Genomic DNA, 27,004 nt, shown 5'->3' with positions numbered 1-27,004 from the left:
CATAGGTCTGAACATTGCTGACTTTAATAATTTGTGTAAAACAAATAATTTTGGAAGCGGTGATAAGGATACTCGTCATTAATTTGAAACGGTAAGTTTTTTTGTCCAAGGCCCATAATATTGTCAAAAATCACTGGACCGGAACGGAAATCGTATTTTATATGTAGGTAATTTCGGTAGACTCACACACCAAATATCTGCTCGATATTTTAAAGCGTTTTGAAAAAAAGACCGGAAAATGAAATGCCCGACGGACGGACGCACGGACTGCTATATGCCAACCTACCGGATCATAGAAAAAAAGCTTAATATCGGAAAGCATTACGTTAAAAAATCCGGAAAACGGTAATTATTGAGAAAAAAATAAGTCCAAGGCCCATAACTTCCCCAATAATCAATAGACCGGAACGAATTTCACACCAAATCTGTAGGTCATATAGGCAATGTCTCTATAGGTAAAGGAAACTATTTGAAATGAACTACCATTTAACTAAGCCAAACTCCTTATAAAACTTTAAATACAGTAAACCATCAATGCTTTTTGTACCAATGCCGATTATATAATAAACCTAAATTCGGTATGTGTGTGTCACATTACTCATTCACACATGTATTACACACTTTGAATTTAAAGGCTTTTAATTGTTTGAAGTACTGGTGAGATTTGATGTTTCTTAAGTTATCCTTACAAGAATGCGTACTAAGCCGTGCTGCACTGTTTTTGATGAGAAGTCCGTGTCTCAGAATAAGAATACAATTTTATTATTAATAAAGTAAACCTTTTTGAACGTAATTTCAGATTAAAGCTTGATCGTTTGAATGAACATGGAATCGTTCAAAATTTATGTTATGAATATTTGTTTAAGTTTTATTTTACTCTTACATTGAATACAATCAAGATATGTTTTTATAATGTTTTATACCGAGTTTAATTTACACTCTATTAATCATAATGTTAATTTGCATTTGCCAGTGTTGTTTTTTCAAAGTGTTGAATCGGTTTCTTTCTTTTATTTTAATTTTACAAGATGTTTTAGAATATTCATTAGTTCGCTGGCAATCTGTTTAACCTCACGGAGTGAAATACTTTAATCTTATTACATCGCGTGATATTGCTGTTTGTTTTTGTCGAAATTTTTTATAAATCGTTTTTAATTTCGAAATTGCTTTATACGATAATTTTTAATAACTGGCGAGCTGTAAAGACTTATTTGCATGAAATGTGTATTGATTTATAACGAATATATCGCCCTTCTATGTGAGACATAAGTTGATGTGATACGTTAAGTAACACGTATTTTATCCCATCTTGTTCAAGACTGGTGTATTACCCGAAATATACCTATCAGCGTCAATATTGTCCGTTACCTTTTCTGTATTGTATCTGAACTATCAATCACTGAAGCGCTCAACGTTGTGTGTTAAAAAGGTACGTGTTCGGTATTTTATAAGTATAACATAACAGTTGTAAGGCTTTTTTAACAATTTACTGTTGTCTACAGAAGCCACATTACCTACTTTGCTTAATAATCCAATAATAACGAAGAATAATAAAGAAAATCACACATCAACTTATAAACAATGATTTGTACTTGAGTAATGCATGAGCAAAATAACACTGGTGAAAAATAAACGTTGTATACAAGATGTTTAATCATTGTCCATCTTAACAAAGTATGGTCAGCATTAGTCGCTTCAATTATTTTCCAACTATAGTTTCCGGTACGTGTGCCGTAACTGTGCCGTGTGCTTGGGGCGTCTCGATTTGGACAATTGTCGGTATAAGGTGAGACCACAGTTGCATCCGGCGCGCTTGAAATCGAAACCCCGGAAGTGCTCCCTGATTGGTGAACTGTAGGAAACTCTGAGAGTTAAGGTCATACTCGGCCCAAGTAGCGTTGGTAAATCGGCGGGCGTCGCTCGGTTTGTTTGGGTCCCTGTGGATTTATAACAAATGCCAACCTTTACTTTATAAATGTCCATAACTCGTTCAGTTTCAAACTGTTCTTGGTGAAATATTGTTTATTTTGAGGTCCAATTGAGGTATTTGATTGAACCAAATTGAATTGTACATGTCACTCGTTCTTTATTCAAAATTTCATATGCAGATGTCCTATAACTTACTTGACATGCAGGGGCGTAGATAACCTCCAAACATTGGGGAGGCAATCCAGTTTCTGTACTGGGAACATAAAGGGGTTCGTTTGAGAGGGTTGTCCTCTCCCGTGGTTCCGAAAATTTTTACAATTACAATTAATATGGTGCGTTTTGCGGGAACTTTCATGCTGATATAAATGCTCGATTTTTTTCTCACTCTCAGTTTGTCATGAAATCAGTTTGTCCAATGCCGCAGACGACGACCCAGAAATCTCAACAGTTATTTTTTTTCTTTCCAAAAACTCGTTCTAATTAAAACATAAAATAAAGTAAATGTTTATGTATTTTAATGACATTAAACAATTACCTATATGATATAGTTTCAATGATTTCTAATCAAATAATAGCTGTTATACTTAGAGAACAAAAATATTTTCAATCAAATTAATGTTTTTCACGCGTATATTTACTCAAAATTGTTTTAAGTAGCAGTTACCTTTGAATTAAAGCGATCAATTAAAATTAAAAGAATAGCCTGTCCTTAATCAAAACACCGACAGTGCAATCACGGAAAAGAACAATAAAACAATTAACGCAATGACATTTACCCGGGCCCCTGGTTTATGACACCTAACAAGGGATATTGACACATCACTATTGGCAACCTCGGAGCAGACGTAGAGTGGACACATGGCTTCTGCACTGACGGCGCGTGATTACAAAAATACTGGTTTTGGGGAGGCGATTTTGGGGGGATTTTACGTTTTATTTATATAACGACGACTAGCTAAAATAATGGGGAGGCGACCGCCTCCCCTGCCTCCCCATTACCTACGCCCCTGATATGCCGGATTTGTTGTGTTGTTCATAACACTTTGGAATTTTGACGTATACAGAATTCACATAGGCGTTAAAGAGAAAAAAACAAATACAAACTTCTTAGGACACGCATGGACCCACAGACAAGTGACTTCTTAATGTCTCCCATGATGGGACTTAACACCAACTTCTCCATAATTGAAAATCGACAACGTACCCGGACTTTGGCGAAGTTCGTCCACGTGGAAACGATACTTAACCGGACTTGGCGAAGTTCGTTCACATGGTAACCATATTAACCTGAACTTGGCGAAGTTCGTCCATATGGAAATCATACTTACACGGACTTTGCGACGTTCGTCCACATGGTAACCATACTTACCCGGACTTGGCGAAGTTCGTCCACATGGTAACCATGCCCCTGGCGAGTCGTCGCTCCTCCTCCGTGTAGTTTCCGGTAATGCGAGGTCCAGCGTAAAGCGGATACCCGAACACGTACTGAATGTCGTCTGCGTGGTTTGAACCTTGGAATGTGAATGAACATTTTTGAATTTTGAAAAGCTACTGATCAGGAGGTTCGTAGGAAAACTATTTACGCGAATAAAACACAATTCCGAAAAGTAGTGTAATATATTACTCACAATTATTTAAGTGAGTATGTCGTACAGGCATCCATTGATTACTTATTATTAATATCCATAGGCTGATGCATATAAGTATGCACACACGAGGTATACACATACCTATACTTATTTAATTACCTTGTATCCAGTTGGGTGTCGGTAGTATATGCGTGGTGGGGACAGCGCTCAGTTCGTACAAATATGTCTTCCCCTTCCGGAGCGCCGCGTGCCCTTTCACCGTGGATACGGCCGGATAAAAGAACCCTGAGTCACTCGACATGTTTATGGTACTAAACCACAGGGTGGCGCTGTCATTCGGATGCTCCCAGTCAGTGTACTCGAAATCAAGAAGGTTTCCTATTATTGCGGCAATGTTGTCGTTCTTTGGTTTGATGGCGTTTGAAATAGTATTAGATATGATAATACCGGTAAACTGCTCTCGTGTTAGGTTAAACGTGTTTATATCTGTTAAATTAAGAGTAAATGACAAACCAAACAGATTCAAAGCACCGTCGAAATTGTTCATGCCAACAATAAGGTCCAAAGACGCGAAGAAATTTCGCGCGTTGTGAGTCTGAGAATCATTGCCAAACACTATTTCATGCGGGGACGCTTTGAGAAAGTCCCGATCTACAACTGGTTTCCAGAATGAAAATTCATCGTCTTGGAGTTGTCGTGGTGTCAGGGCGCGAAGACATTCTACAGGGTCCGGTGCCCGCTCGCAGCCTTTCTTGGAAATAAACGGATTCGCGTTTGGTGAAGGTTGGACACTCCAGCCTGCAAGCGCGGAACCACTCTGAGCAATTACACGCTGAAAGTAGCCTTGATTACCCGGATATAGAGACTGAAATACAACCGACGCTCCACCTGCCGATTCACCAAATATCGTGACGTCATTGGGATTTCCGGTGAGAGCTTGTATGTTATCGTGGACCCATTTGATTCCTAGGTGCTGATCCCAAAGTCCCTGATTACCCGGAAGTTTCCCATCGGCGCTCTGAATGAATCCGAACATTCCAAGCCTGTAGTTAACTGTAACCACGATGACGTTACCAAACGCGCTGATGCCTTCTCCTGGATAGTCTGAGGCTGCGCCTTGTCCACTGTCAGTGTCTCTTCCAGACCGGAAATAGGTCCCACGGGCGTCTGAACTGTGATACAAGCCGCACATCGAAACATAATCACTACAATCGTCATACAAGCTGACGCACGCAAACAATAACATGTCATTTTAAACTATCAGCAACAATACTTCCAACGAAGTTTGTAAGATGAATGTTATTATAATATAGCTGACTATTTAAATGTATCGCTCTTATCTGCGTTTGGTTACTTATATAAAAGGTATTACGAAACTGATATCACAAAAGAAATATGTGTCCTAAATTTTATCGTATGAATGCGATGGCAGTTACTAGGACATGTAGCATAAACAAAGTTACACACAAAAGTGTTTTTATTAATTATATCAATGTTTATATATATACATATTATATATATTTATTTATTTATATATATATATATATATATATATATATATATATATATATATATATATATATATATATATATATGCGAAATTCGTTTTACTTCTATCGTACTAAGGTTTGCTTTCTTTATTAACGGAATCTGGTTAACGTTAACTTGAAAGGTGAAAATGCAATATAAGATCGACACACGGCAATTAAGGGGAAACATGATTGGATACGACAATATCCAACGATTATCGACAATGAACAAAGACACACATGTTGCATCGATATGGAATCCTGTAAGTTTTTATACATGGAATGCCTCTTGTCGCAATTTGAGGTCGACACACGACAACCACCGACACATAATATGATTTTTCGAGTGTCGAATTGTCGCGCTTATTTATGCCGAAAATATTGCAATAAAAATTGAATGCATTTTGCCATTGTCAAGTGCCGTTGTTTATTTATGATTATCGCATCGTTTGTCGCGTTGTAACGAGCGTCGCCTTCGGAACGTGATGCCCGATGTTCAACTCGATGACGGACGACAAACGACACAACATTGCGTAAATATCGCGACTTGAACGACCGCGACCTGACAATGGGACGTTCTCTGTGAAAAAAGGGGTTAAATGCATGTGCGTAGAGTGTCGTCCCATATAAGACTGTACAATCCGCACAGGCTAATTACCTACGAAACTTCCCGCTGATATTTTTCATTTCTAGAAAGTCTTTTCTTAACAAAAATCAAGTTAGGCGAAAAGTGTCGTCCCTGATAAGCCTGTGCGGACTGCACAGGCTAATCTGGAATGACAATTTACGCGCATGCATAAAACCCCCTTTTCACAGAGCACGGCCCGAATATATGGAAAAAAAAGACAATTAACGCGACGCATTATACTAGATATTATACACTTGTAGACTTTTCTAACGTGACACGTAATCAAATCAATACAACTCTCTTATTTTTGAACGGATTTTGTTGAAATTTTGACCAAGAATCATTCAAAACATGCGTATTAAGTTCTGTAAATTTAACGATAACTATCTTTTACCAACACATTTTTAAGTTACGTCATACAATTCATTATCGTATGAAGAAAACACGATTCATCATGTGTCCATTGAAGCATGCAAAAAAAAGAAACTTACTACAGAACAATGGTAAACAATATAATAATTGTGCAGTTTCGTTTGCTTCTTCCTGCACCTTTAAAATGAATAAGACGCTGTTAATATTGTGTTTAGTTTAAAATTGAAATCAAACTGGACAAACGTAATAACTTGATTATGTTATAGTGTTTTGGCACTGGAAGAAGTTTCCTGGTAACTTTCTTTATCTACGCGGCTGGTGATCGATTGTGGTATAAATGTAAGACAGGAATCCATTTCCTGAAATAAACAAACAGATGTACAGCAATTAAAAATTACGAAAGTATATCATTTAGGACAAACGTTTAAATTGCAAAGCCTCTCTGTGGAATTCTTATCCATAACAATATTCGGAACATGATAACGATTCGACACCTAGGTGCATGTGTACCAACTTGTATTAGACGGTCATAGTAATTGTAAGTTCATTTCAATCAGGATTCAAAGACATATTAACAATATGCGGACAAATAGCGTTATTGTTTTGCTGATGCTAGTTTTTGTTGCAAACGGAGCGTACTGTATTACCGTTCAAACGCCCGTGGGAGCTATTTCCGGTCTAGAGGAGACACTGACAGTAGACGGACGCCAGTACCGGATGTCGAAATTCCTCAGTATTCCATTCGCTGAGTCTACTGCAGGCGAAAATCGCTTCAAGAAGCCGATCCCAAAGGCGCCATTTTCGAGCACGTTCGATGCGACTCAGCTGCCCATGGCGTGTTATCCATCATATTATGAGGCCGAACAGAAGTTAGACAAATATGTTAACTTTACGGAAGATTGCTTAACACTCAATGTGTTCGTGCCTCACACTTTTGAGAAGAACGTGTCACTTCCGGTTATGGTTTGGATCTACGGAGGCGCATTTGTGGAGGGTGCCAGTGTGATATATCCCGCGGAAGGCATTAGTACCATTGGTGACGTCGTTGTGGTCACATTAAATTATAGAATTGGCATGTTCGGATTCATTCAAAGCACGGACGGGAAACTTCCGGGTAACCAGGGTCTTTGGGATCAGCACCTAGGGATCAAATGGGTCCACGATAACATAAAAGCGTTCACCGGAAACCCCAATGACGTCACCATATTTGGAGAGTCGGCAGGTGGCGCATCTGTTGTGTACCAGGCCTTATATCCAGGTAACCAAGGTTTCTTCCAGCGTGTGATTGCTCAGAGTGGCTCCGCTTTGGCTTACTGGGCAAGTCATGAATTACCGAACGCAGAGGCTTTCATCACTAAGAAGGGTTGCGACCAGGCTCCGGACCCACTAGAATGCCTTCGCGCCCTCACCCCCGGGCAACTTCAAGACAACGACACTTTACCATGGGTACCGTTTGTAGACAAAGACTTTGTGATCGCTTCGCCAAAAGATATTGTTCATGGAACTGACTCAACAACTTCAAGCGCCCGCAATTTCTTCGCATCGTTAGACTTCATGACTGGTATGAATAATTTCGACGGCGCTCTATATCTCAGAGACGTCTGGCCAAACATCCTGCACTACTCAGATATGAACACGTTTGTGTTAACACGAGAGGAGTTTATTGTGATCGCAATTCCAGCAGTGGTCATTGACGTCATCAAACCCAAGAACATCCGAACTGCTCTTGTTGACGAGGAGTTACTGAATATACAATACACGGACTGGCAGCATCCGAATGACAGCGCCACGCTGCGGTTCAGTCTCACCAACGTGTCCAGTGACGCGGCGTTCTTCTACCCAGCAGTATCCACGGTGAAGGGCCACGCGACGCTCGGAAAGGGAAAATCGTACTTGTACGAACTGAGCGTTGTCCCTACCACACATGCCTTACAGACACCAAACTGGATATCCGGTATTTTAACAAGCATATTAATCTACTAATGTACGTTTGTAGTTTAGGTCGCAACCGGGTTGCATTTAGATTTTTTTATCAAACGCTCGTCAATATTACAGCACACGAGGTTGCCGAAAATGTAAATTTCTAGCTAACGTATGTTGTTGCGACTTCAAATCGGAAACCTTGCGTTCTACGTCCGATTTATGCGTCTCCCGAATAAAGGACAGTAAATAACTTCATAGCTTCCTTATTACATATGTATTGCTATCGTCAGTGTTAAAGCTCTTTTGAGGTACACGTAGCCTTATCATTCAGAACACAAAATTAATGTATTATTCTAATTTCCATAAAATGTGTAGACACAGTGTTGATCTGCTTTCTTACCAGATTTGAACGCAACGTTGGTTGATTAAAAACTCTTGTGAATACCGCAAGCGCTTCAAATTCCATGTTTTGCAAAGGTTCAAACCACGCAGATGACATTCAGTACGTGTTCGGGTATCCGCTTTACGCCGGACCGCGCAGTACCGGAAACTACACGGAGGAGGAACGACGACTTGCCAGGGGAATGGTTACCATGTGGACGAACTTTGCCAAGTCAGGGTACGTATTTTTACAATGTGGACGAACCTTTCCAAGTCCGGGTATTTATCGTCACCATGTGTACGAAATTTGCGATTACGGGCGAGAATGGTAACAGTATGTAACCAAGTTTTGCAAAGTTCGGGTATGTATGGTTATCGTGTGGATACATTTTGACATTCCGGGTACGTATTGTTCCCAACACCATTTATTATGCCTTTTTAAGTATTGTAACTCCTTTACCATGGAACAGACCGCAAACTATCTACTAGTATTATGTATTATAATAGTTTTGAAAAAAAAATCTTTCAGTAATATTATTTTCGATTTGTTGTTACGTTTTAAGTTATAAAGTAACATTTTCTTTAATCCTTAGGGATCCAAACAAACCGGAAGATGCCCGTCAGTTCACCAACGCCACGTGGGCCGAGTATGACCTTGACTTTCAGAGCTTCCTACAGTTCACCAATCAGGGAGCACTTCTGGGGTCCCAATTCCTAGCGCGCCGGATGCAGCTGTGGTCAGACCTCCTGCCCACTTCTTCCAAGGGATTTCAAGGGAGTCCATGGATAGCTCAGCTTTCTTTTGATGTACATTGGAATTAACGAGAACATATGTTTGTACAAAATGATAGTCACAACACGATAGCTTTCATTACCAATTTACGTCACAAACGTTATAAAGACAAACTACAATTTCAAATGAAATAATGTAATCGTAAAGGCAGCAAAACTATTATATATTCGAACTTATAGGCTAATACAAGACTTTACCTGTGCAAATATTGTCGATTTTATAAAAAGAGATCGGTGCAAACCGACGGTAACTTTCCGACTTATGTTAACCTGTATATATATCTTTATTACACAATGTGGATTTTGCATGCTATTTAAGAATTTTTGATTTAATAAAATGAATGTATACATTTTATTTTTTTAATTTTATTTTTTAAGTTCCACAGAAATCATACATTTCTAACAGCAGTTCAGAAAAAAATTGATAATTCAGTCTGAAAGGACAGAGAGTAGGAGTTGGTAATATCGAACTTATATTTGATCAATGCTCTGCGAAAACGGGGCTTAATGTATATGCGTAAAGTGTCGTCCTAGATTACCCTATCCTGTTTACACAGCTTGTTTTTATCAGGGACGAGATTTTCCGCCTTTATGCTATTTTTCGCGAAAAGAAAGTCTTTCCATCGAGGACGATATTTTACGCACATGCATTTAGCCCTGTTTTCCCATAGTCTCCTATTTGAACAGTATGCTATCAATAGGACACTAACAATGTATGGAGGGTTAGTCATGTACAAAATACACAGTGATTGGCAATAAGATTATGTTAATGCTGCAATGTTTTGTCTCCCCTTAACTTTTCTTAATCATTTTTGATTATTTAGTACTTAATATATGATTCATTTGCAAAAACGAGAGGGCAAAACGCCCACAAACTTTCATTAAACTTTCAAATCATTGAGTTCGGTAAATTTGCTAAAACATACGTCACTCATATTCATTAAGCTTGACTTCTGAGCAAAACTTTGACTGACTAATTTGATTACATTTTTCAACCATTAGAAGGTCTGTGGAAGTTAATTCACCAATGCTATACAGTTTGTAATACAAGTATCACATACTGCCTCGACTTTCCATAATGTAAAATATCAAGCATATGAAATAATCAAAAATGCATAATCTAGTAGCGATTATCTACAGAGCGGTAACAGCAGCGATAATTAATTTTAGGTTATTAGACGTTTTACTTTACAATACGGAGATATATTTTGACAAGCACACAGTTTGAAGTCCTATTGGACGAGCCTTCAATATGACTTCAAACTGTGTGCGAGTCCAAATATATCACGTATTGCACAGTTTAAACGTCTAATAAGCTTTTTATTATATATCCCTTTCTTAAGCTCTTTGTTTGATTTTAATTTTAATTTTGATTTTAAAATGCTTTAATTGCATCTATGCTATTTTCAAGACAAGCGTCCGTGTAAATCGATTATTGTACATTCGGATACTTTTTCTTAGTAACGGCTTTTATCCTTATAAAACAATTGCTTAGTGCACTTGTACTCAACTGTCCAATACGGAAAAAAATACAGACTCTTTGGATCCAATACCGGAATATATTGGACGGTCATGTGCTACATATGGAGAATGCCCATTGGATGAATTTATTGGATATAAAATAATTATAGGTTATTAGACGTTTCACTGTACAATACGGAGATATATTTGGACGAGCACACAGTTTGAAGTCATATTGGACGAGCCGTTAGGCGAGTCCAATATGACTTCAAACTGTGTGCGAGTCCAAATATATCACGTATTGTACAGTTTAAACTTCTAATAAACTTTTTATTCTATATCCTCATTACCAAACCAGCTTTCCGTATTTTTATTTTCATTCATTGATTACGCACTTTATGACGTTTCTCGTGTGACGTCATTTCTCTGACGAAACATACTAGGATAAGCAAGACTCCATTCTATACATAAATGGTGACGTCACTACGTTATTGTCACCTCTATACTTAGACGCATCACGCACCTCCATTTGGAGGCATTTATGACTACGACACAAAGAAGTCCGCGGATGAATGAAGAATTTGCTTTATAAGTAAACTTTCATGTTATGATTTAAAAGTTAAGTATAATTTTGTTCAGTCTTACGGTCTTATGTTAGTATCATTTCAAATTTTCGTAAGTTTTCAACAATTTCGCTCTTTATTCATTTTTTTTAAACTGTACTTTCACTTTCGGTTGTACAACAACATGTATCCTTTATTGACGAAAGTTTGCAATGAAATAGCGTTTTCAAAACCGCCTAAAAAGTTTCAGAAGGTGTGTCTGATGCATGTTATGAATAGACACAATGACATAGCTATATTGCCGACTAGTATAAGAACAATTTGGTATTTCAAGTGGCTCCATTTGCATTGCAAGAAAAGTTCAAATTGACTTGTTCAGTTTGTTAAATTTTGACACCCTAATTATATATTTTTTTATAAATGCCTGATAGTTTTTTTTCTTTAAATAATTGAGATCAATGAAAATTTTAGTAAAAGCACAGCATTGATGTTCTATGATGGTCATTTTTTAGTGGAATAGGATGTTACAATAAAACAATTATAACTATTGTATTAATGAATTTAGATTAGGTGTCATCTTTAAATGGGGTAGTAATTCATTATATGAGATTAGCACATTATATAGTTGAAAAATAAATAACACTTTAATGACTTACCATAGTAAAATAAAGTAGCATAGAATATGTTGCAGGTCATAAAATGTAAAACTGAAATTGAAGAAGCTTTACAAATATTTTACACTGACAACACTGTTGGTTTTCAAAAAAAAAAATCTTCCTATCTACCTGCCCTAGTTTTTTTGGGGCAAATTTAAATATTATTAATATCATTGAGTTAAATTTTTAAAATATCAATATGTTTTGATTACATTAGCTTATTTTATTATTAATAATAAATACTTTGCAAGGAAAGTCCAATTCTGTTTTAATTAGTCTTAATTAGGTACTAGTAAAATTGAAAATATCAGTGACATCCAAAACTTGGCTTATATGCGAATGAATGCATATTTTCTTTGACAGTTACATAGTACTCTATTTAATTGGATTAAAAACAACAAATAACTATAGTTCCACAACCCAGCCTAAGTTGACTCAAACTGAATTAATTCATCAATTGATCCTATTTAATTATATTAAAAATAACATGTGTAAGATTTTGAGAATATCCCATGTATTCCTCTAGTATTCCTCTAGTACACCAACATGCACGTCTTACTAATGATTTACATGCACTCCTTAAACAGTTTAACAAAAATAATGAATGATTAATCCAAAGAAAACAACAAACAAGCTGCTTCATATTAAAAGTTAATAACATAAGATTACATAAGCAAAAAAAATCATTTTGATAATAAATCAAGATTATACTTCAACCAAACCATTATAAATTTATTGTGGGGTGGGGGGGGGGGGGTAATGTAAGCACTAAAACTAAAATGGGGGAAATGTCTGGGGAGGGAACATCTTAGGGGGAGCGTCTGGAATTCCTGCTAAGGGCGACAGTGTTGTTAATGTGTCTTTAGAAGAAATAACTGAAGGAAAGTACTCATTGGTGTATGCCCATCCAGAAGCATTTCTGAGCATATCAATTGGAACAGCAATATTGAGTGCATTTGAAAGAGATATAACTGTTTCATGCATTGCTTTTGATGAAGCCCACAAGTCATGGTCCTTTAATGGTAGCTTTCCTATTAGGGAATTTTATACTTATTTTTTACTCTACAATCTTGCTCTTTTGTCATAAAATGAGAAGTTTTATTATCCAACAGGTTTTGTGTTTGAACCTCACAAATTTTATAATACCAAAGTCCCATCATATAATCATCATCACAATCAGCAGCAGCATTATCATATTCATCATCATCATCTTTAGCAGCAGCATCATTGTGTTCTATTATCAGAATGCAATACAAATACAAACACAACCATTACAACTCTTACTACTACTACTACTAATTAATTAATTATCTACTACTACAACAAGAACAACAACTACGACTGCTACTACTGATCTTACTTCTACTACTACTAGTCTACTACTACTACTACTACTACTACTACATGTACTACTACTACTACTACTACTACTACTTCTTCTACTACTACTACTACTACTACTACTACTACTACCACCACCACCACCACAACCACCACCACTACTACTACTACTACTACTACTACTACTTGGTACACCAGAACTTGTTGTCCATGGAGACGATAATGAGAACTCCCAGAGTATTGATCGAACCCACGCCCAGCGGACATCATTCTCTACACCATAGCGACCATGAATTAATATTTGACGCCATGTAAAACATATTTCACCTTATTACAAAAAACATGGAATTCACAAAATGACTGAAAATTCTTTAAAATAAATGCAAATTTGAAACAAAACAACCTAAGCAATACATAATAAGAAACACTACATTATTGAAACACTGATACCATGAACATTTTAGGGTGTAACACCTTATGTACATGGACCAGACCTTTTGTGTACTTTGAAACTTTATGTACCACCTACATAAAATATAGGTGTTATTGTCCATTCATTCATAGCAGTCCTAATGAATTAAGGTCATTCTCTAAACATGATTAAAGTCTAAAGAAGGAAATAATTTGATTTTTTTACAGTTTGAACATTAAGGTCATTCTCTCTTCTCTTCAAAGTATCACATTTCAATTATACAATATAATACAAACATTTTAGACTTTATAATTCTTAGTCAGGATAAGATAAGAGACAAATGAATTTTTATAATTTACTTCAATTTCAGGTAAGACTAATAAGTCATTTATTAAGTACTACATGTACTTGGGCTAATAAATTAAACTAAGACACTCAGTGACACTTAAGACAATCTGACAAAATATAAAATCTATGGCCAATATATAAGTCTAAATTCATAAATACTATCACACAAAATACATTTCATCAATAACACACATTCATATTAAATTAGTTATCTCTTTATATTATAAATATGGTACATAAAGTGTCAGATAGTGGTACATAAAGTGTCGGTACATAAACGGACTGGTACGTAATGTGTGACATTCAACATTTTAAAAATCAGTTAACAATATATGGACTTCATTGTTTTGCATATACGCAATCAAAGCATATTTATTAAAAATTAAAACGCACTGTTTATGGCTGTATCTTTTTATTTATACATGCATAAACTATTCTGGTTATAAATACATTTTAAAAATTATATATAAACAAAGTTACAAGAGCACCACATTATGGGTGCCAAGTTAGGCTGCGGTGCAGTTTTGAATAAATGAAATTTATTAAAAGAATTTTTTAGAGGTTAGTGACCTTGACCTTTGACCGAGTGACCCCAAAATGGGTGTGGCGTGTAGAAATCATCACGGTGCATATACATGTGAGGTTTCAATGTTATAGGTGGAAGCACTTTGATATTAGAGCCGATGTAAAGATTTTAGCACGACACGGACATCTGACGACAAGCTATGACAATACCTAGGGTTTTCCCCGAAAACAGCCGAGCTAAAATTGAGCGCCATTAGTCCAAATTTTTGACGCTCTTAAATATTAAGCTACTTATTATATGGGTAATATTTGGAGCAAAGAATTTAGCCCATATAAAAAGTATCTCTAAATTCTTTGCGCGTCTTATAAATAAGACTAGAGCGCCATATAAATTAAATGGAAAACATACAACATTATGTCAAGAAAAATAAAGCTGTAAAAATCTCACCTGCTCGTCATTGATGTTGCAATTAGCACATTCAGCATTTTCAGTATCTACTAAATAAATATTTGAAAGTGCCAAATGTCCAAGATACCATGACGTCCTCCTCAAAATGTTGGATCCTTTGAGTTTGAACTCCATTTATTTTATCCCTGATTAATCCTCTCACACATGAGGCCTACATGTAAGATTCCTTGTAATGTTCACAGCGTTTATTTTAAATCGTTTACTTTCTCAAATTTCAGCAGGTATTTAATTATAAATATTTATTTATTATTTTGATGTATTTACTATTTCGAAGATACAGTCTTGCAACGTGTTTAGTTAGTCTAAGTTACGTGTTTAGTGATTCTTACAAACAATAGACTGACATGAAAAGTGGCTCCTTTTGAAGCACAAACTGCATCCATGTATATATTACAGCTGGTCCGGTTTGATGGGGCCTGTTTTTGATAATAATTAATTACCATTTTTCACTTCCGTGTTTATTATGTTTACCAACGCCATGATGGAAAAAAGTCCGTTTCCCACAATGCTTAGCGCGCATTCACACAGGTCAGTAAGACCGGTGTGACACATTGAGCAAGACTCTGCATTTTAGGGACAACAATATGGAGGTGGTAGTGTTTAATAAATCTAGTAGCAAATTATACCATTTTGATAGCATTGAACGAATCCAAAAGGCAAAACGTATTTCGGATTGTGTGTTTGTCATGCATAATTGTTAACTTCGATAGGAATAAAACAACTCGCTCCGACAGGATTACGAATTCGTAAATTGTGTTTTGGCCTTTGGGTCAGAATGGTGAGCATGTGTACAAACGCTTTCAACAAATACTGTGGTTTAAAATACATTTCGATAAATGGATGGAAGAACAGAAAATGGAAAATGGAAATGCATATCATTGTAACTTAGTTGTTATTAGGCTAGCATTTGATTAAAGTTGTCATTGAGGTTAATAAAATTGATTTTTTGTTTTGCTGTTGCATATTTGTTTTCAATTTCTAGCAATAACAATATCACTTGCTTTTGCATTTTGTTTTAAATTTCTAACAATAAAAAATAATTCAATATCACATTCTCGATTCGTTTTTTTATTTCCTCTCATATTTTCAATAGGAAAGTATTAAAAAGAGACATACAAGCAAAATATCGCCTGTGTGAATCTATTATAGTACATTCGGATACTTTTTCTCGGTAACGGCTTTTATCGTTATAAAACATTTGCTTAGTGCACCTGTACTCAACTGTCCAATATGGAAAAAATACAGACTTTTTGGATCCAATACCGGAATATATTGGACGGTCACGTGGTACATATGAAGAATGCCGATTGGATGAATTTATTGGATATAGAATAATAAGAATTATCGATGGACAGTTACATTAAGCCAGAGCCACTATGACCATCGGATTAAATATTATATTAGAATAATAAACGTTGAAATTTGTATATTATTTATAAAATATGCATGGGACATACCTGTGCATCAATAGATCTACTTGTTTTTGAATACGAGAACATGTGTCGAATTTACATTAATCTGAAGACAGAGCGGGATATTAAGAAATTATCATTAACACCAGCCGTATTATTTTATTATTTTCACCGGTCAACATTAATCAAGAACCTGTCAACGTTACACTTAATGTGTCCGAATTCGTGACATCCCGATATCAGAGACTTTCCGTGTGGAACACTATACTGTACGGTGGCACATGTGTGACATATCCAGGGTTTTATTTATGTTGTTTATATGACTTAATATCTCGTTCCCAAGAGAAAATTAAATCCTGTGAAGGACAAAGTGGATCATATAAACGCCATTGTTAGTCATGTGAACGACAAGTCTTGTGAACGACTTCTATAATCGTGGGAGCGTCTTCTTTAATCGTCTAAACGACAATGCAACTCGTTGAAATAACGCATTCAGAAGCGAGACCGAGATAAGTATGTCCTGATACCGACGTTACTACCCAGACATTAAAATAAACAAACGCATGTCCCCGTAATGCTATCAGTTGTGTAATTTAAACCTGTGAAATGAAGTACACTTATGTAGATATGAAACTAAGTCTGCGACATTATAACGTAAATTTGATTTTGATTCACAAGCCAAGATTTAGCATTGAACATTTTATAAGTTGACCATACAAAATGTTTGATGTTCGTTTCCGTGAGTCATTTTGTATAACGATTACAGCGGCTATGTTTGGATATGTGGATTGTATAACAATCAAGACACCCGTGGGAGCTATGTCCGGTGTACAGGAAACGTTGATAGTTGACGGACGGCAGTACCGGATTTCAAAGTTTCTCGGTATTCTATTCGCAGAGTCTACCGCCGGAGTAAATCGCTTCCATAAACCAATGCCAAATGCGCCATTTTCAAGCACTTTCGACGCTACTCAGAATCCTATGGCGTGCTTTCCGTCTCATTTGGGAGGCGAAATAAAGTATGGAAAGTATGTAAATTTCACAGAAGACTGTTTGAATCTCAATGTCTTTGTTTCCCATACATTTGAGAAGAACGTGTCGCTTCCGGTGATGATTTGGATTTACGGAGGATCTTTCGTAGAGGGCGCAACCGCAATATACCCAGGGGAAGGCATCAGTGCGTTTGGTGAAGTCATCGTGGTTACAGTTAATTACAGACTCGGTATATTCGGATTCATCCAGAACGTCGATGGGAAACTTCCGGGGAATCAGGGACTGTGGGATCAGCATCTCGGAATCAAATGGGTCCACGATAACATACTAGCTTTTATCGGAAATCCAAATGACGTCACGATTTTTGGCAAATCGGCAGATGGTGCATCTATAATATTTCAGTCTCTTTATCCGGGCAACCGAGGATTCTTTCAGCGTGTGATTGCTCAGAGTGGCTCAGCGCTTGCTTATTGGGCAGTCCATGCTACACCAAACGAAGAACCGTTTATTGCCAAGAAAGGCTGCGAGCGTGCGCCGGACTCAGTAAAATGTCTTCGAGCCCTTACACCTCGGCAACTCCAAGACGATGATACTTCGGCCTGGAAACCAATTATAGACAGAGACTTTCTCATATCGTCTCCACAGGAAATCATTTTCTCACACACAGAGCGCGCGAAATTTCTTTGCATCTTTGGACCTTATGACTGGCGCAAATAATTTCGACGGCGCTTTGTACTTCAGAGATGTATGGCCACTCATTTTAAAGTATTCAGATATGAACACGTTTCACTTGGACACGTGGGCAATTTACAGGTATTGCAATACCGTCTATAATCGCGGACGTCATCAAACCACATAATTACAACATTGCCTCAATAATGGGGAAGCTTCTTGATTTCGAGTACACGGACTGGCAGCGTCCGAATGACAGCGCCACCCTGCTGTTCAGTCTCCTCAGCATGTCTAATGACGTGGGTTTTTTCTACCCAGCCGTGTCCACTGTGAAATGGCACGCGATACTTAGGAAGGGGAAGACTTATGGTACTTAGGGTACGAACTGAGCGTTATCCCAACGATGCATACGTTACAAACACCGAACTGGGTACAAGGTGGCAACATTGGGCTTAATGTATGTGCGTTAAGTGTCTTTCAAGATTATCCTTTGAAGTCCGCATAGGCTAATCAGGGACGACAATGGACACACATGCATTATCACTGGTGTTCACAAAGCTCGCCTAGACTTGCATTTCGTTTAGAAGAGATTTCTTTAACGAAAATTCCATAATATCGGAAAATGGCACAGGTATTTGATTTTTTGGGGGGTCCTTATATATATATAAGGACCCAAACAATTTTTTTTCAAGTACCTGTGGGAAAGTGGTGTCCTGACTAGCCTATGCGGATTGCACACGCTGTGCAGGAAGGATACTTTAAGCACATGTTGTCCCTATGCGGATTGCACACGCTGTGCAGGAACGATACTTTAAGCACATGTTGCCCCTATGCGGATTGCACACGCTGTACAGGAACGATACTTTAAGCACATGTTGTCCCTATGCGGATTGCACACGCTGTGCAGGAAGGATACTTTAAGCACATGTTGCCCCTATGCGGATTGCACACGCTGTGCAGGAAGGATACTTTAAGCACATGTTGCCCCTATGCGGATAGCACGCTGTGCAGAAACGATATTTTAAGCACATGTTGCCCCTATGCGGATTGCACACACTGTGCAGGAACGATACTTTAAGCACATGTTGCCCCTATGCGGATTGCACACGCTGTGCAGGAACGATACTTTAAGCACATGTTGCCCCTATGCGGATTGCACACGCTGTGCAGGAACGATACTTTAAGCACATGTTGTCCCTATGCAGATTGCACACGCTGTGCAGGAACGATACTTTAAGCACATGTTGCCCCTATGCGGATTGCACACGATGTGCAGGAACGATACTTTAAGCACATGTTGCCCCTATGCGGATTGCACACGCTGTGCAGGAAGGATACTTTAAGCACATGTTGCCCCCGATTAGCATATGCGGATTGCACACGCTGTGCAGGAACGATACTTTAAACACATGTTGCACCTATGCGGATTGCACAACGCTGTGCAGGAACGGTACTTTAAGCACATGTTGCCCCTAAGCGGATTGCACACGCTGTGCAGGAACGATACTTTAAGCACATGTTGCCCCTATGCGGATTGCACAATGCTGTGCAGGAACGATACTTTAAGCACATGTTGCCCCTGATTAGCCTATGCAGATTGCACACGCTGTGCAGGAACGGTACTTTAAGCACATGGTTTTCCAAGAGCGCTGCTCATATTATTCTCAGCATAGATCTACTGTATGTATACATGTATGCTTAAACTAATATGCTTAGGTGTATAAAATAAATGTAAGATTATTGTTATTATAAACGCATGTTTTTGTACAAAAAATGGTAGTACATGACTGTCGATTTTTCATGGTTTATCAGCTAATGAAACAAGTCTTTGAATAAGAACGGCATGTACTTCGCTATGCAGGGGCAACTGTCCACTATGATGCGTGACCTGGGCGTATGTTTTACATGATCTTTTTGCGCGCCTTTTAACAAATCACAAAAAGGCAAATAAGTACATTATCATAAGAATGGTAATACGTTTAAGGAGTGTTGCGGGCAAATCGGGTAAAATATATGAGTATGAAGTATGGTACCAAAAACAAGGACGGATTTATCGTTAGAAGTGACATAAACAGGAAATAACATTAAATCGGCAAGTGGCGTCGCGTAGCTGTATGGGGTTTGGGCACGTATGCACATGCATGAAACTCGATTTCGAACACCACAAAAATGTTCTAGATTTAAAATTATAATTTCATTCAATCACGTATCAAGGTTCTAACCACGCAGACGACATTCAGTTTTTGGCTATCCGCTTTACTCAGGACCTCGCAGTACCGGAAACTACACGGAGGAAGAGCGGCGACTCCCAAGGGGCATGGTTACCATGTGGACGAACTTCGCTAAGTCCGGGTAAGTATGGTGACCATGTGTAAGAACATCGCCTGGTCGGGGTATGTTTGTTTTTATGTGTTCTAACTTTGCCGTGTTCGGGAACGTATGGTGGCCATCTGGTTTAACTTCACTAATCCGGAAACGTTGTCAGTCTGCAATTTAGTCAATAACATATCTTTTTTACGGTGTAGATGCTTTAAGGTATGCATGCAATGAAAGAAACGAGCAGTTAACGAGTAAAGTGATATCCTGAATCTTGATACGTAATAATAAATGTCACGTAGGAAACGTGTGAGAAATTACACATTTTATTCGAAATTGTGCTATATCTACTACGATATATAATGTAAATATATGCATTATCAATTCATATTATTTCGGACAACGTACACTAAGTCAATAATAAATAACTGTTCAACCAAAAAAGTTTGCTAAGTCCAATTAATATATGTACTGCCATAAAAGCGTTAAATATTTCATGGGACTCTCGATGTGATATTTTTCAATCAAACGAAAATGTTATTATCTCAATAACACATTGCATGTTTTCAAGGCATAATGAAATTTTACGTTAACGATGTTGTTTTTTAATGAAGTAATGTCAATATATTCTTTAAATCCACATCGACCCGAACAAACCGAGCGACGCCCGCCGATTCACCAACGCCACCTGGGCCAAGTATGACCTTAACTCTCAAAGCTCCCTACAGTTCACCAATCAGGGAGCACTTCCGGGATCAAGATTCGAAGCGCGCCGGATGCATCTGTGGTCGGACCTCATACCGACAATAGCCCTTATGGAGACTCCCCAAGCACAAGGCACGGGGACGGTTCGCGTGACCTGAAATCATAATTGGGAAATAATTCTCGCGACAATTAACCCTCACAGATTTATATGATTTTGTTTAATCAAACTGTTTCTGTTTATGTATTCAACTGTATATAAGCGCCGCATTCATGCTGTTGTATCCATATACGTTGATAAAATGAGTGGAACAATATTTAAGGCTTTCTGTATGACGTGGTAAATAAGATCCAATAGTTATGCAATGTTTTCTATTTCATATTAATGTTTCACTAACAATCCGCAAATTATCATCGATCAAACTAGAGTGTTCAATATTATAAGCAATTTATAAGACATTAATTAATTGACTGTTAAACACAAATCTTCGAGCTTGCAAATTTCCCAGAATAAACTTGATATGCTATGAAATTATGAATGTGTGATGTGTTCCAAGTGCTTTCGATAGTAAATAAACTTGATGCATAGTTTTGTGTAATGTAATATTCCATAAACTGTGAACTGCAATGAAAGTATGCGATGACAAACCTATTGTGTTCCAAATTTGTGGCCCCTGCAAGGACTGACATTTTAATCATCTGAATGTGTACATGCATGTGAACGTGTTATTTCGCGCTGAGTCCATAAAAGCCTGCCAATTTGGCGTACAAAGTTGCGATGCCCTCTCGTCTGTAAACAACTTCAGTTTTAAGTTCTCTTCTCAGATCATCTAAAATATGTTCTACGTAACTAAGCCTTTCCTCCATTCGTTTGTGAGGAAAACAACAGACTTCTTCAGAGAATAGCCCAATCCACATAACAAAGAAAAGTGAGAGCTTCATTATTTGCGTTGCGTTGTCTTAACAGTTGTGAAACCTTAATTCGCAAACAGCTCGCTTGTGGCGAAAGCTATTAGAGGAGACTTCAACAATTCTACCTGCAGCTGCGATCCAAGAAAATATAATCTTTGTAGACAGAGGAAACATCCTACGGTAATGTGCACTTCTGACGGTTCAACGACATGTTTACTCGTTTTGAAAATATTTTATTTGTATATTATCGATTCACCTGATCAGAGAAATACATATGAAAACTAGATATACACAACTATCCTAATTATCAAATAAGTCTTAAATGCACGTATCTTTTAGTATTTTTCATTTGTGTTCAATATCTTACCAATTCTGGAATTTTGGAAGGTCCCTTAAATATTAACCTGCAAATGATTACTTAAATTCATATTTCGCTTAACATGTTCAAGCCGTGGGAAAAGAAAAATGCAGACTTTATCTCATCCTTATCCCGCCAATAAAATTGTCAGAGCCGTTTACACTTGATATTTTGATATCTCTATCAGGGAGTTTACTTTTCTAGATACGAATTGCCATGGATGACGAAAAAGATAACTACGAAGTTACAGTGCCTTGGGGGAGGATAAATATCGGTGCTGAAATATACTATCAAATACAAAAGCAATATCCACCAATCAAATACAAAAATAAAATTATTTACAATTATTAAACAAAAACACATGTTTAGTTTTTAATGTTTTACAACACGCACAAAATTAATGTGGATCTAACCCATTTCCAAAATAGTAAAATGCAATACATGGAAATAAAAAAGAAGTGTTGAATGTTTCACTGATACGTACTTGACGATGATGTTTGTGGTGTGATTTTAAAAAACAGAAAGCGTGTTTTACTTGTTTTACACTTTCTCAATAAACAATCAGTTAAAAGATGGTTATCCATTTATTGTTTGCGATGCATTTACAAAGATTATATTATATTATGTATAGTTTCTGTAAATGTTTTTAATCGATATTGTCGGGAATTAGGGTTTGGGAAGATATCGACAATCAAAGATCGAATTCGGCTGTTCCGAATATCGTGCTTGCTGAGATTAAAATTCAAATATGAACACGAATATTGAGTAATGTTGCATTTCGGAGCTGACTTCGAAATTAAAACCTGAAAATATCGAGCTGTTGCGAATATCGTGCCATCTCTAACATCGAAATTCAAAAATGAACCGCGGGTTCGTGGTAGGGTAAATTCATGTATACGATTAACAATGGGCGTCCTAAACAAGGTCGCATGAGCGCGACGAGATTAAGATTCCTGTTCTTTTGGCAGAGTAAATTACAACATACATCTTGTCGATGTATTTTAAACTAAGTATTCGCATGCGCAACGGAGGGCAACAGAGCGACGACGATCATTCGACAGTACGATGATGATAACGCGACAGTGCGATGATGATAACGCGACAACACGACAGCGCGATATTACGAAAATGCTTTTACTTTCTGTGTTCGCACTCTTGTGTCGTATCCATGTGTTGCTTTTGTTTTTCTAGGTCGACGTATTCCGGTATTGCATTTGTCCGCCTATACTAAAATATCAGGAGTGTATACATCCATATGTAATCTGTTCTGCTCCCCGTTTTTGGTGCAGCTGTCTCATCAAATGTTTACCGTTTCTTTATGTCTAATATAATGTCTATAAACTTGATCGCCAATACATGTACTTCCGAATGAACACATTCTAATTCAGCATTGTATACATTCGAAACATTGTATGCATTTATCAGTTACGTTTGTGCACTCGCTTGGAACGCACTTGATTCCATCTTGCAGCATTTCTAGGTCGGTGTCCGGTAAGTGCAATCGTTGTTTTGAAGCAAGGATGGCCTATCGACATTTGTTGTTATTAATATAATACAGTCTGGCTTTTCAGAGATGATGTCATTGATGACATATATGTCGAACTTTTTACATATGTTATATGAGCAGCTTAAATAAGCTCTTTGTGAACGCGACATGGACGTTTATTCATCAACTATATAAAATAGTGTTTTCATGCAATTTAATTACAAAATTGTTACAATAAAAACGTCAGATAACGGAAAATTGAAACGATAAAACTTACGCATGATACTGTCTGTTGGTTTGTTGGTTTGTTGCTTTGTTTATTTGCGTCAAACTATAAAATTTGCCATTACTTTTGCAATATTAAAAATAACAACTTCATATTTGGCATGCATGTGTATCTCATGGTGCTGCACATTTTGAGTGGTGAAAGGTCAAGGTCAATGTCATCCTTCAAGGTCAAAGGTCAAATACATGGGTCAAATCGCTCATTTAATATACACTTTTGCAATATTGAAGAAAGCAACTTAATATTTGGCATGCATGTGTATCTCATGGAGCTGCAGATTTTGAGTTGTGAAAGGTCAAGGTCACGGTAATACTTCAAGATCAAAGGTCAAATATATGGCTTCAAAGCAGCGTAGTAGGGTACATTGTGTTTATGGCAAACACATCTCTTGTACTTAATGTTTCGTATCAGGAATAATTAGTAATATTTTCCGGCTATGTGTTGATTTTGTCGCTTATAACCAACGGTTTAAAGACCAATTGGAATCACAAGGGAGATTGCCCAAGAGGTTTGATAAAATGCATCGGAAAACGAGAAACCGTTTACAAGTACAACAAATACCAACCAAACTCGTACACTATTTCAATTTGTCCACACCTTTCATTCAATTAGTCTGTATAATGTTTGAGCTACTTTAATCTGTATTGTGTTTTTTACCGCGAAAAGCATACACACGTGCGTTTCAGCAACGTCAATAAACCAAACCAATTCTAATGACGGCGGTTTCTTCCATTACCATTAAGTGAACAATCACAGTGACTTCAAAGGTATTGTTAACCTGTAAAAAGCGTCTGTGAAAAGTTTTTTGTGAACTTATTTTACAAAGGAAAAATTAAGTTTTTTACTGCGCTGCCTTATACAAAACTAATTTGTTTGCTAGATCGCATGTTTTAGCACGAGCATTTTACTAAACAATGTATGGGAATTTTTGGAACTACTTACACAACATGACACAACATTAGGCTCAGAACATGGTTTGTAGCAGAATAGTCAATACTAATTTTTCTTCTTTGTCTAAGGAAAGCAAGTCGCAAGTCGTGGTAGCATAGTCAAATTGTAATGCTCATATATCATTTTAACAATTAATGCAGATTGTCTTAATCACAGATATGTCTCGATTTCTATAAACACAATTTTACTAAAATTCACAATACAATACTCGCATGATTGACAATCAAATCAAAGGTATGCACAATTGAAAAATCGCAACTAAAGGCCTTCTTTATTTGACAACGCAGACAAATGTGCGACCTTGCGTTGTGCAGTCACATACAGATGACATTTTTCTGCAGTCGCTATCCATAATGGGTCTTAACGAACTACTGGAAATATGTTATATCTCTGGAAATAAATGGCACAATGTCTATAATATATCTTAATATCACATAAATAAAGCTGATATATATATATGGATCAACACCAACCGCCCACTTACAAACGACTAAGGGTTACGCAAACGTAATAACCCCAAACACGCACCGCTTTGTCACAGGCGTAGCATAGCATCCATCATACTCATGCCCATGGCTTAGTTAAATTGCACATAAGCGCTTGCATAGCACATAGTTTATCCATAATCATGACCTATTGGACGTGTTAATTCAATCGATTTAGAAATGTAGATGTTCGCTTTTCAAACTTATATCATCATAATATGCTTACCAACCGACCTACGAGTGACTCTTATCCTCACTCACCTACTTGTTTCAGGCGGTATAATTACTTGAACTTGGAATGCTGGAATGCCGAGCTTTAAACGCAGCAGTCGTAATAAACAATGTTTTTGATTCATGTTAAACATCTTCAAAAACTGACTTAAAGTAGTGTTATCTGGTCGCCCATTGACTATAATCGTTGACTCCGTTGACTATAATGTACAACATGTACAGGCTAATGTTTCGGCGATTTTAATTGGATAACGCAAAGACCAATCGGTAGCGCTGTTCGTGACGTCACGTTACAATGTTATGATTCGGGCGTGGCGTTTCCCAGATTATTTTTTAATCTCTCTATCATTCCGTTGATAACTAGATCGATCAAATACAAAGATTCACATGCTCACAAATCAAGAATTTCCAATTTTAAGTAACGCGAGGATATTATGTATCATGTAGTATTCAAGTCGCATATGTATTATGAATCTTATTTGAATAGAACGAGCTTTTATTCTTACCAGTCAGCTTTCAAAAGGTTCGGGAAAGTAAACCGGAAATGGCACACGGATTACTTCCCCTGAACCTCAAATAATATCGCGATATGTTTTTAAAAATAACAGGTCCAATTTTGTACCGGTAAAATTAGCTTGTAACGATCTCTATATAGAGAGTATGCACTAGATAAGGGGAGATAACCAATCTAAAAGTAGTGAGGACAGGCGCATTTTTCTTAAGCATTTGTCTGTAAAAGGCAATTTTTATACAATCCGTCAATGGCATGCATAGTACTATGAACACAATGGTCTTAAAAAGTTATAAGGCCGTCTGTAGTTAATGTGCTATATATATATATATATATATATATATATATATATATATATATATATATATATATATATATATATATATATATATATATATATATATCACATGCCATACCCTGTTTCCCATGTAATATAACCATTACATATATTTTAACTAAAACAGGTGTAATATACTTTTTAAGCATTTTCATTGGCTTAGTTTTCGTTTATTGACCAATCGCATTTTGTTATTTTGCTGAAATGACGTTGCAACATCAAATGACGTCACGAAATGTAAACAATATTCGGGATTTATCATTATTTTTGCGTTAATATTTTTTTAATTTACTCATTTACAAGCATGTGATAAAAAAGATCTGACACTCGTTGTCATATCATATATTAAACTTGTCCAGGAAATTCGCTAGTAAGTTCGCCAAAAGCTCGCTTTCTAACAAAATTCCTGAACTCGTTTAATAATATATGGTATG

The 27,004-nt window shown here is 37.0% G+C and overlaps 3 protein-coding genes across 3 annotated transcripts in view; 2 read left to right on the top strand and 1 right to left on the bottom strand.

Annotated features, from left to right (window-relative positions):
- LOC127853278 (cholinesterase 2-like) overlaps positions 1 to 4,799 on the bottom strand; it is a 100,524-nt gene extending 95,725 nt beyond the window's left edge. Inside the window, exon 1 of the mRNA XM_052387652.1 lies at positions 4,673 to 4,799. Coding sequence (XP_052243612.1) covers positions 4,673 to 4,769 — 97 coding nt within the window. The 5' untranslated portion in view covers positions 4,770 to 4,799. The remainder of the gene's footprint in view (positions 1 to 4,672) is intronic.
- Positions 1 to 20,385, top strand: part of LOC127853276 (cholinesterase 2-like) — a 310,270-nt gene extending 289,885 nt beyond the window's left edge. Inside the window, exon 2 of the mRNA XM_052387651.1 lies at positions 20,210 to 20,385. Within this exon, the coding sequence (XP_052243611.1) occupies positions 20,210 to 20,370 (161 nt within the window). The 3' untranslated portion in view covers positions 20,371 to 20,385. The remainder of the gene's footprint in view (positions 1 to 20,209) is intronic.
- LOC127853279 (acetylcholinesterase-like) lies at positions 6,522 to 9,491 on the top strand. The gene is made up of 3 exons (XM_052387653.1): positions 6,522 to 8,001; positions 8,448 to 8,589; positions 8,945 to 9,491. Exons 1-3 carry the CDS (start codon positions 6,627 to 6,629, stop codon positions 9,171 to 9,173), a joined length of 1,746 nt encoding a protein of 581 aa, XP_052243613.1. The 5' UTR covers positions 6,522 to 6,626; the 3' UTR covers positions 9,174 to 9,491.
- Positions 20,386 to 27,004: the final 6,619 nt, after the last annotated feature.

The sequence above is a fragment of the Dreissena polymorpha genome, chromosome 12, assembly GCF_020536995.1.
Source record: "Dreissena polymorpha isolate Duluth1 chromosome 12, UMN_Dpol_1.0, whole genome shotgun sequence".
Lineage (NCBI taxonomy): Eukaryota > Metazoa > Mollusca > Bivalvia > Myida > Dreissenidae > Dreissena > Dreissena polymorpha.
Note: the sequence above shows the minus strand (reverse complement) of the source record. Positions and strands in the feature narration are given on the sequence as shown.

Coding starts and splice junctions, on each gene's coding strand:
- LOC127853279 (XM_052387653.1), top strand. CDS start 6,627: ATGCGGACAAATAGCGTTATTGTTTTGCTGATGCTAGTTTTTGTTGCA. Junction 8,002..8,447: donor GACACCAAACTGGATATCCG/GTATTTTAACAA, acceptor TGTTTTGCAAAG/GTTCAAACCACGCAGATGAC. Junction 8,590..8,944: donor ACGAACTTTGCCAAGTCAGG/GTACGTATTTTT, acceptor TTTAATCCTTAG/GGATCCAAACAAACCGGAAG.